General features: G+C 43.4%; 1 protein-coding gene across 1 annotated transcript in view; it reads left to right on the top strand.

Annotated features, from left to right (window-relative positions):
* The first annotated feature begins 207 nt into the window (after positions 1 to 207).
* Positions 208 to 12,048, top strand: part of tmem65 (transmembrane protein 65) — a 46,591-nt gene continuing 34,750 nt past the window's right edge. The window contains exon 1 of the mRNA XM_034705665.1: positions 208 to 810. Within this exon, the coding sequence (XP_034561556.1) occupies positions 585 to 810 (226 nt within the window). The 5' untranslated portion in view covers positions 208 to 584. The remainder of the gene's footprint in view (positions 811 to 12,048) is intronic.

Raw genomic sequence — 12,048 nt, forward strand, 5'->3', positions numbered from 1 at the left:
TTGTCTAGATCTTTGCTTGTTGTATGTATGTCACTTTGGATAAAAGCGTCTGCTAAATGACATTGTATGTTCAAAAAACACTTAAAACACCTTAGATTTTTATATTAATTTTTTTAATTATTTAATTCCAATGATTCAGTCTCATTATTTTGCAAGTACTTTTAGTTTGAAAGGTTACCACCGGAAACACAGCATTTTACTTTCAAAGCCACCACCGGAAGTGGGGCACTACTTCGACGGGCTGGCTTCACTCGTGAATCTTGTTCGTCTTCGGGGTGAACTTCACGAGTCAAACTCCTGCGGACCCGACCATGAGAGAGTTAGTCCGGCTGTCAGAGAGAGAGGAAGAAGACATGAGCTGTAAAGTGAGTCTGAGTTTCAGAGAAAGCTTCCAGAAAACTCTTCTCTTTATCTCGCTTTGAATCGAGCGTCACAGAAAGCAGCGAAGAAGAAGAAGAAGAAGAAGTTCTCCCTGAGAGGCGTTCAAAGACGGCTGAAAGAGGCGTTTAAAGACAGCCTGAATCTCTCTCTCCTCAGACTCCACAGACTCCACAGGCTCCAGAGGAGTTTACTTTGACTCTACAATGTTCAGGCTGTCCTTCCAGAGGGCTCTGGTGGTGGTGGTGAGGATGCCGGGGACAGGGCGACACACGCCGAGCTGCTGTCTGGGGACACACGGGAGGAACGAGCCGAAGGAGCCGCTGAACTCCCCGAAGAGAGCCAAAGAGTTCATCTACCGGCTGCAGCCCGCAGAGAGGACGTGTTTACTGCAGGAGCTGCAGAGCTTCGAGTCTATAGCTATCACTCAAGGTGAGGAACACACAGCACGAGGGGGGAAAGGGGTCTGACTTTACACAATACACCTGTCCTGATACTCATGGACTCATTTCACACCTTTTCTAAAGAGTTCAGGTGTAAAAGTGCTCCAGCAGGTGATTTCAGTGAACTGAAAGCGCTCCTGAAGGAGGTGGAGTCACTGTTTGAATGAAGACCTGCACACTGTACAGGCACGTGACTGGCCACACCTGAGAAAAGTGGTGTTATAGGTGTAAAATGACAAAAATGGGCATTATTAAGCAGCTGAGGGGTGAAAAGGTGTCTTTATTTTAAGACATTTTTTATTTAGTTATTTTTTTATATAATTTTTCCTATTCACAGAAAATATTGCCAATAAACAGACAATAAATAAGCAAATTCACAAAGTTGGTTACAAAAACATTAAAATAATCTGAATAATATATTTACTTTACCTTTCGTATTTATTTATTTCTGAAATATTAAACTATTTATTTTATCGTATTTTAATATTAATAATAATTTATTTTTTCTCTTTTTATTTCTCATATTTAAAATTATTGTAATTATAATTTTTTATTATTATTTTATTTAGCTAATTAATTAACTTATCTACTTATTTTTGTTTTTTCTTTTACAAGAAAAAAATAACTTGCCTAAATAGTTTAAGTTATTAAACTTAAATATATATTTGCAAAAATAATATCAAATAAGTATTTTACCTTTGGTATTTATTTAAATATTTACCTATTTTTATTGTATTTCTATTATTGTCCTTTATCTCTTCTCTATTTATTTGTATTCTATTTTAAATTATAATTATTATTTATTTTTATTATTAATATTGTTTTATTTTTTTTAGCTATTTTATTCATGTTTCTACTTATTTTTATTTTATTTTACAAGAAAACATCACCTGCATTTTTTTTTTATTGATCATCTGTTTATATTGTGTAAAAGTTCATATATATATTAAAGAAAGAAAAGAAAAATATATTTAAACAGAGAGTGGGCTCAAACACTTTAAGATTCAACTTTAATCTTTAAGGTAAGACTTGTGGAAATGCTTTAAGTAACTAATTCATGAGTAATATAGTTTTAACAGATTTTAAAAAATATTTTCAGTAACTACAAACAATTATTTGTGCATTTTATAAGCTATGAAAAACATTTATTGATATAACTTTCAATAAAAAGTGTTGATTTCCATCTAGAAAAATAACATGTTGGTCAGTGCATGCCTGCAGAAACACAGCACTTCATTTTAATGTTAATTTTTCATACAATTTACTTTATCTAAGTTAAGTGCTCCCCTGCTAGGTAGCTATTTCTATTTACTGATCAGATGTTCAGCTTTTGTTCTTATAAACCAGAACTCCCACACACCACAAGCTCAAACTGAGATGAGTGGATGCAACAGTGCAGCAGCTAAAATTAGCATTTGGTTGGAATCCAAATACCGAATGCATGGCACAGACTTGTAATTGATTTTCACCCCACGCTGACCTGAAACAGCCTCCTGCAGGTAAACTAAGTACGACCTACAACTCTGAAATCTGACACACTTTCAAAGGTCGCATTAAGACGGTGCTTTAACGCATTATCACCTTCCTCTTGGCAAACATCCCACAGACTCTTCATGGGGTTCAGGCAGGGCCAGTTACAGACAAATCCCACTGTGTCCGTCTCAGATCCGTCACAGCACCAGATCTGATAGGTTTCTATTCTAGTCAATGTGTTAACTTCCACTGGATCCGGCTGCGTCTCCGATCCAGCAGGTAGGAGCCCCTGGGATCAGATATGCACGTTAAATTTCATATTCTGCTCTATTTCATCAACATATATTGGTCTAAGAGGTCCCCAAAACATGTCTTTAAAGTTTATTGCTCATAAAAACGCTTTGAAATCAGATTCTGGTCTGCCTGTTAACCCCTCTTCTTCAGCCCTGCTCAGAACAGGCTGTTTTCTGTGTCTGTGCCTTTAAATGAGAATGAGCTCTCTGACCACGCCCCCTCATGAAGTGGGTGTGGCCTCGGCTCTCCAGCACGTTGATCTAATGTTTACATGTTGGCTGAATATACACGGCTGCTCACAGACCCGCGTTACTTCAACCCTCTGAATCTGATCCAGAATCTGATCCTGACGGAGAGGCGCCTGCAGCAGGACCTTTCTGAACCATTGGTCACAGATTTAGTGTTTCTTGTTGTTTTATTTGTCAGTATGTCGACGTGTGTCTTGGTACACAGCTACCAACATGTAGCTATGTGGCTATGCTAACTAGTGCTAGCACTTTTCCATGAGAAATAAAAATCCTCCACTAGATCTTCAAATCTGCAGACGTGGGGAGTAAAACCGACCTTTGTGTTTATTAAGACAGCCTACAACTAGCATGCCTCCCTCCTAAGCTCCTTGTTAGCACACATGTGTGCAGGGAATGAAAAACAGAGGAGGGGTTGAGTTGTATTTTATACTGTCTATGGGCTGAACAAGCTCCGAGCTCTGACTTCCTGTTACAGACCGGATGGCGTTGTGACGTATGAAAAACACTGAAAACTGAAACGGCTGGTTTCAGCACACATTTACAGAAAGGTGGAGAAATCAGAACAGGGGCAGAATGGATTCTTTTACTTTTCGGGGGGTTTGTAGACAGGGACACAGATTTCAGGGAGAGAACCATTAAAAAGTCCATTTTGCATGATATGTCACATTTAAATAGTGAAAACATAAATCTTTGAATGTCTTGTGTTTAGTCTGCCGTGACATAAACGAAGGAAATCAGGAAATTACCTCATTTCAAACGCTGACAAAATTGCCTTATCATGCTTAATTGGTAAGCGTGATAAGTTGGTGATTTCCTCCTGAGCAGTGTTTACTCATCTTCTGATCAGTGCCGCTCTATTTACAGTACTTTCTTTTTCACTGTGTCGTTCGGTCCACAGTCAGCGAGCATATGCAGGCGGGCATGTGTGTGTGTGTGTGTGTGTGTGTGTGTGTGTGTGTGTGTGTGTGCATACATTTCCTCCCCTGAGTCACCACAGGGTTTCTCTGTGTTTATTTGGAAACACGAAAAAAAAATCTCCACGTGAACGAAACCACGCCAGGGTGAGTCACCGGACACTGAAATATCCAGATCAGCTGAAGAAGAGTCAGTAGGAGAGAGATGTGAGTAATGTGCTCCTTACAGCGTCTTGAGGACTCTCTAGTTCATGGAAAGTAAAGGCGTGGAAATTCAGGAGAACGATTATTAATTAAATAAATAAATAACTTTCATTTGAGAAATGTTGAGGGGCCACAGACAGGAAGTTGTCACTCTCAATTACAAGAAAAAAAAAATCTACATCTTAAGCTCAGGTTCAAGCTTATCAGTTGATATCTGATTACTCTAACAGCCAAATTCCACCAGATCCGTCCCCGGTCTGTCTCTGGATCTGATAGGTTTCTATTCAAGTCAATGTGTTAACTTCCACTGCATCCGCTCCGTTGCGTTCCTTCTGAGTCTCTGATCCAGCAGGTCAGAGTCCTCTGGATCAGATACACAAGACTTGTGTTCTTGCCGGATGCCGGAGCACGACGCATCAATCTCAACAGAGCAGCTGGAGCGGGACAGGAAGTCAGGTTTCACTGGTCTGGTTATCACCAGATTGTATTTCACTTAACTACAACAACAAACCAAAGTAATGATGAGAAAGACAACATGGATGAGGAGAGGAGGAGGAGGAGAATCCTTGATTCAGTGATTACCACGGGGGAAACCTCGGTCACATGACTCCAGCTGTCCGGCGGTCCTGCAGCTTCCTTGAAGTCTGGCGTGAGCACCTGCCGACAACGCCAAAACTTCCACCAAACGTTACTCTGCTTGATTGGCCTGCAAACTCACCTAGCCTGAACCCTGTGGAGAATCTGTGGGATATTTATCATATCTGAGTTGAATTCACTGACAAATACTCAAAAACTTTGTTCAATTATTACCTTTCTTTATGAATGAATGAATGAGGCTTCAGTGCTTTACAGAACCTCTATCCATACCTTTGCACAGACCACAGAGGACACATTCCTACAGAGAACACCTTACACAACACTCTCTCTTAAAGACGTGTTTGCCAATGGCAGGGTGTGGACTGTAAACTGGTTGTCTGGAGCATATTTTTCATTCATTCCTCCATTTTTCTACAAAGTACAAGTGATGTAATGCTGCCAACACATTCCTACATCCTCTTTAATGTGATTAAACCGCTGTTGCTCGGGTGTATGGATCAGCAGCCAGAAAAGGGGATCAATCCCCCTCAAAATCAGCATATGAATCATCTTACATAACACCCAGAGATAACACTTCACGGCGCCACAAAGAGCAGTTCAACAAAGTGATGTGGAGCTGCTTCAGAGGCACAACCGCAGCGCTCAGTGTGTCAGCATTATCTGACTGCAGCGACAAGAAGTCAGCACAGAACAGTGGGGTGCTGCAGAGACAAAGAGGACAGTGAATGCACCATGAAACGCAGAGGAGTCGGACCACCTGGTGGGCTGGATCCAGGTGCGACATGTGCTTCTTATTATTAAGCTGCTGCTGAGAGATTCTCTTTGTAGTTGAGCACAAAGGTCAGCTCTGTTTGCACACTTCAACGCTCCTCTTACACATTTGCAGGAACTTAAAGAGTGAGAGATGATCTATGTTGACGTGTTCTCACAGCTAGAAAGGCTGTTTGGTGTCAACGAAGGGTGGGGACCGGGTAGACCCTGAAGAAGAAGAAGAAGGAGTTTTACCCGGGACTTCCACCAGATCTGTGTCCGGTACGTCTCTGAGCCACTGTGGTTCGGACAGCTGGAGTCATGTGACCGAGGTTTCCCCGCTGTAATCACTGAATCAAGGAGTCTCCTCCTCCTCTCCTCATCCATGTTGCAGAAAGGGGCCAGACACAGATCTGGTGAGAGTCTGGCGTTAGCACCTGCCCTCAGCGCCAAAACTACTACCAAGTGTTACTGTGCTTGCTTGGCCTGCTAACACAGGACTGGATTGAAAGGATGCCTTGAAAGGAGCACGACGCATCAATCTCAACAGAGTAGATGGAGCAGGACAGGAAGTCAGGTTTCACCAAAAAAAAAAGAAAACATCCGGTTAATTTTCAGAATAAAACACTCTGTGTTAACTTCCACTGGATCCGCTCCGTTGTGTTCTGGTGCTCATTTAATTTCCTCACTTTCTTTTCTTTCCTTTCCTTAGCACTCATTTGCTCTCCTTTCCTTCCCCAAGCGCTCATTTCCTTTCCTTTCCTTATCGATCATTTCCTTTCCTTTCCTTATCGATCATTTCCTTTCCTCAGCTTTCCATTCCTTAGCTTCTTTTTCCTCTCCTTCCCTCGGCGTTCCTTTCCTTTCCTTAGCGTTCCTTTTCTTTCCCTTAACGCTCATTTCCTTTGCTCATCTTTCCTTTCCTTACGGCCAAATTCTACCAGATCCGTGTCCGGTCCGTCTCCGATCCGTCACAGCTCCAGATCTGATAGGTTTCTATTCTAGTCAATGTGTTAACTTCCACTGGATCGGCTCTGTTGCGTTCCGGCTGCGTCTCTGATCCGGCAGGTCTGAGTCCTCCGGATCAGATACGCAAGACTTCTATTTTTGACTGGATGCCGGAGCATGACTCATCAATCTCAACAGAGCAGATGGAGCGGGACAGGAAGTCAGGTTTCACCAAAACAAAATGAAAACTTCCGGTTAATTTTCAGAATAAAACACTCTGTGTTATCACCAGATCGTATTTCACTTAACTACAACAACAAACCAAAGTCATGATGAGCGGAGCCAGGCCTGGAGTCAACAGGTCAGAGGTTTTCAGAGGACCAGAAAGACAACATGGATGAGGAGAGGAGGAGGAGAATCCTTGATTCAGTGATTACCGTGGGGAAACCTCGGTCACATGACTCCAGCTGTCCTGGCGGTCCTGTAGCCTCCTGGAAATCTGGTGTTGGCACCTGCCGACAACGCCAAAACTTCCACCGAATATTACTGTGCTTGATTGGCCGGCAAACTCACCTAGCCTGAACCCTGTAGAGAATCTGTGGGATATTTGCCAAGAGGATGATGAGAAAAACCCAGTCCAAAAATACAAACCAGCTCTGGAGGCTCCTATCAAAGGAACCTGAGCTTCAATAACACCTCAGGAGAGCCACAGGCTGATGATTGGCGCCATTTTTATCACGTGTCTTGAATTTTTGAGCTTCCTAAAAGTTTTATGGGACTCATTATCAGCAGCTCTTTGTCAACTCCATAGATAGACTCCTAACCCCAGTCCTCCATTGTGTGGACACAGTCCAAAGTTAGCCAAAACCTTCTTTGAGCTCTGACCAGGCTGCATGTTCATCGAGTTTGGCTCTGAGAAATCTCACTAACAAGCTCGTGTCTGCGGCTCGGAAAGCCCTCGCTCCTTTTACTACTAATGAGCTAAACACACCAGTGAGGAGCGGTGAGGGATTTGGAGGCTTTTACTTTAGAGTTGTGAAAAGTGTTCAGTTCAGTAAGTCAGTTAGACAGCCGGCTTTGCTGCTCATTAAAAACCTTACAACTGCTTTCACACGTTTAGCAGACAGTTCTCACTACAGAGGCTCGTTGAGAGGGTAAAATTAGAGGAAGTGTGTGTGTGTGGTGAAATTGTGTAATAGTTGTAAAAGCTTAACGCTGATATTGGAGGAGTTGTCACTGGCTTTGTGACACTTCTACTGAGTCATTGTCGCCATTTTTGTGAGAAATTCATGTGAAGAAATGTCATAAATATGTCTTTACATGGACACTGTATCATCGCGTCCCTCTTAGGTCATACTTTAGCGCCTTTCAAGAAACTCAAGGTCGCCTCACAGGGTCAGGTAGGGGGTCTGGGGGGTAGGTGGGGATGTCTAACGGGGACAGGCCTTGAGGAAAAGGTGCTTTTTGATTGCTTTCTTAAAACTGTCCAGGGTTGGGGCGCTGCGGATGTGGAGAGTTCCACAGAGTAGGGGCCGCCACACTGAATGATCTGTCCCAGAAGGTCCGCAGCTTAGTCCGGGGGATGGAGAGGAGACCCAGGTCCGAAGACCTTAGGTTCCCTTAGGGTGGAGTGTGTTGGTGGAGGAGGAGGTCAGCCAGGTATTGGGGGGGCGAGGGCATGCAGGGATTTGTAGGTGAGGAGGAGCTTATAGGTGATGCAGTACTTTACAGAGAGCCAGTGGAGGTGAATGAGAGTGGGGGTGATGTGCTGCCAGGGCTTAGTGTGCGTGAGAACCCTGGCAGCTGAGTTCTGCACGTATTGGAACTGGTCCAGGGCATTGCTGGGTCCCCCGAACAGGACTCCATTGCAGTAATCCAGCCGGGAGGTAATGAAAGCGTGGATTAAGGTCTGGGCAACTGAATCTGAGAGAGATGGACGCAGACGGGAGATGTTCTTCAGGTGATAGAAGGCAGACTTTGTGACTGATTTGATGTGTGAACGGAAGGAGGACTTCAGGAGATGGGGAGATGGAACAGCCATCCACATGGAGGAGGAGATCTCCAACCTTCCTGAGCACTGGCTTGGCGGCCACAACCATGAGCTCCGTCTTTGTACTGTTGGATGTCATCCTGGTTTTTATGGTGTGAAGGCAGTCTGAAGTTTACACTATTGTCTGATTCTTCTGATACACAGCCCTAAAAATAAATGCAAACAGAATCCAAACCACTTGTAGTGAAATCTGATTTGTGTTATTCGCCTCAGCCTGTGAAGCTTTCCTTCAAGACAGCAGGCCACAGCTTGAGTGTCACTGACTCCAGATTCTGACACCATAACTGGCAGTAGGTCATATCAACTGTCACTAACAGAGTAAGTGAATGAATTAACTCTGTGACCGATTGGCTTCCGGCTGGTGAAGTGCTCTCTGCAAGCTGGTGTTGGTACCGTGCCAAAGATCTTCTCTACGGGAAGACGCTCCTGCATCATTCTACTGTTCTTAATACGATTTTCAGACATGAGAGAAAGAGACTCCTCACAATAGATAATCATCTCTACCTGCTTCACACATCAGTGACAGTGAACTTACACTCAAGTAGAAGAAAAGCACAATGGAGCTGTGTTGTCATTTGTTGTTTTTTTGTCCACAAGGACTGAGCGGTAACAGATTTAGTAAATTGTCTGAAATGTCAGACCGCTAATCCCTCATTCTCTCTAATAACACTCCAGAGATCTGCTCGGTTTTCATATAATTGAATCGGTTATTGATGCCATCCTTATGTGGTGACAGGAGGAGGAGGAGGAGGGGGGCTAAGAGCTGCGGTTTGAAAAACCAAAGAGGGAGATGTATTTATGAACAGCTCTCTTTGTCATTTCTTTCAAGGGAGAGGTTGATGTAAAGATCTCTCTTCACACTTTAAAACCACAAATTAGATTCACACAAAAATCAGACTTCAGTTAAAAAGCTTGAGATTGTGTTGAGTGCATCAGTAGATACACAAAGTGGAAGCAAGTCAGGTTCAGGTTCAGGTTGCTTTATTTGCACCCGTAGGTAAACTTGTTTTGCAGCCAGTGAGATGTTAGGTCGAAACAAAATTACAAGATAGACTTCAGACAGAGCAAACTACTTAATGTGCAAAACATACAAAAAATATCCTAAAACTACTCTAACACTAAAAATGGTAAAATGAATAGACATGATAAAATGATAGAAGTGCTTAAGGTTCCATTTAAAAAGCATATCAGAAAACAGTCAACCAATAAAAAGGATAGAATCACATGAATAAATAAGACAATCTGGGCTCACGTCATAAGATCGGGGGCTGACTGTGTAAGAAAATAAAAGCTATTGCTTGTTCAGCTCAGTGATAGCAGCAGGAACAAAGCTTTTCTTGTGACGCTGTGTCCGGCACCTTGGGACTAAATACCGTCGTCCAGAGTGTGGAAGCTGGAAATCACTGAGCAAAGGTGTGAGGCATTCTTTAAAATAGAGGTGGCTATCCGCTGTAACTGATTAGTGTTAGATGCTGTGGATGCCTGTGGCTCACCAATCAACTTGCTTGACCATTTACAGGGTGGGCCAGAAAGATTTACCCATCACATATTTCTATCCTATTTCCTTAGCTTTTGTCCTAGAAGCTCAACATTTTGTATAGTTTCTCTCAAGAGCCATATCTTTTGAGATACCTGAGTTCATTTGTTTACTCCTAATGAGTGTTGAGTATGGCATCGAAAGGTAAGCGCGACCAGATTGTGGCCTTGAAGGAGGCTGGACTGACAATAAAGCAAATCATGAAAAAGGTGAATGTTTGTCGCAAGAGTGTCTACAACGTCATGAAAAGATACAAGGAGACTGGCAAGACCACCAGCAAGCCAATTCCTGGAAGAAAATGTTCAGTTCGCACCAAAAGAGTTGCTGAGATGGTGAAGAAGAGAATCCAAAGGAATCCTCTCAGGAGCATGAGGGCAACAGCGAAGGAAGTGAAAATCTCAGGATCTCGGACTGAAAGCACTCAAAATGCAACGCAGACAACTGATTTCAGCCGCTTCAAATAAAAAAGGCTTGACAGGGAAAATGATGCTGCAGGAGATCCAGAGTGCCACAGACAAAGTCCTGGTTTGGTCTGATGAGAAGATCTTCACCGTTCAGGCTGTGGTCAATTCCCAGCACCTTCCCGAAGGCTGCAGAACCCATTTCCGGCGTCAGAAGCCAGCTGGAGTCATGGTGTGGGCTGCTGTTGCATCTGATGGCTCGAAGTCTCCTTTGGTCTTCATTGAGGAGGGTGTGAAAGTGAACAGCCAGGTCTACCTTCAAATGCTTGAAGAAAAAGTGTTGCCATGGTGTACCAATGCATTTGGAAACAAGTATATCTTCACACAAGATGGTGCAGCCGCTCACACATCCAATGTCACACAGGCCTGGTGCAAGCAACATTTGTCTGGCTTCTGGGACAAGAACACGTGGCCTCCGTCAAGTCCAGACATCAATCCTATGGACTTTGCAATCTGGTCTATCCTGAAGAGGGAGGTCTCAAGAGTATCTCACAGCAGTGTCACCGCTTTGAGGGAAGCTTTGATGAAGTCATGGTCAAAACTTGATGCAGAGACAGTGCGGCGCTCATGCCAGGCAGTTCCAAGTCGTCTCCAGGCTATGATCAAGGCAAAGGGTGGCCATATTGATATGTCAATTTTTTGGGGTGGCTGACTATAAAGTATAGAAACTGTGTTCAAAGTGTGTTTTGTTTGTCTGCAAGCATTTTTGAATAGTGTGGAAAAAACGATGGGTAAATCTTTCTGGCCCACCCTGTAACTATCTGGTTTAAAGAGTTCCTTTCCTTCAGAGTGATTTGGCCAAACCATGAGACTAAAGAAAAGGACACAGCAGATTCGATAAAAGCATGGTAGAACATGATCGTGATTGTTCGATCAAATGAAAGAAAGCTAGTTTTCTCAAGCAATGCAGACGCTGGTGAGCCTTTTTACACACTGCTGCACAGTTTGCCTCAAAGTTCAGTTTCATGTCAACACGTCAACATGGACGTAGTATCCGTGACGTCACCCATCTGTTTCTGAAGCGCTGTCTTGAGGCCAATCGGCGGCGGCGGCCATATTGGAAATGCTGAACTCAACATAACTGCTGTGGAGCGAGTGTGATGAAATATCTTTGAAGTGGCCGCGTTATGAAACAATTCACCCCCCGTACAGTGTGTGCGGATCCAGACTACACTCGTCTTTTGTACCAGGATGACATCTAAACTCCTCAAACTCAACAGTACAAAGACGGAGCTCATGGTTTTGGCCCCCGAGCCACTGATCAGGAAGGTTGGAGATCTCCTCCTCCATGTGGATGGCTGTTCCATCTCCCCATCTCCTGAAGTCCGCAACCCTGGGTGTCATTCTTGACTCGTAAGAAGGCGCAAGGCGTCTCACTCCTCAGCGATTCAACTCCAGAGAAAGACCTTATCATCAGTTTTGTCAACTACGTAGACGAGTTGTTGCACCTCTACCTCTCATTGATTGAGTGATTACTGAGTGGTGTTGGGCTGTTGATTAACACCTCTGAGCAAGTTGTTGGAAAACTCCTGATAGGTGACACAAAGTCACTTGCTGACAAATTGCCTTTTTAAAAGCTTTCCATGCTTCAGTGACAGAAACACAAACACAATGTTTGTGTGCTGCAGATTATTTTGCAGGACTGAAAAAGGATGCATGAATATTTTAAAGTTAACCCGCAGCACGAGTTCTGTGTTTACCTCAGACTCCACATTAGTTTTATCCATACCTGCTGATTTCTCTGATATTAA

This window comes from Notolabrus celidotus, chromosome 16 (assembly GCF_009762535.1).
Source record: "Notolabrus celidotus isolate fNotCel1 chromosome 16, fNotCel1.pri, whole genome shotgun sequence".
Lineage (NCBI taxonomy): Eukaryota > Metazoa > Chordata > Actinopteri > Labriformes > Labridae > Notolabrus > Notolabrus celidotus.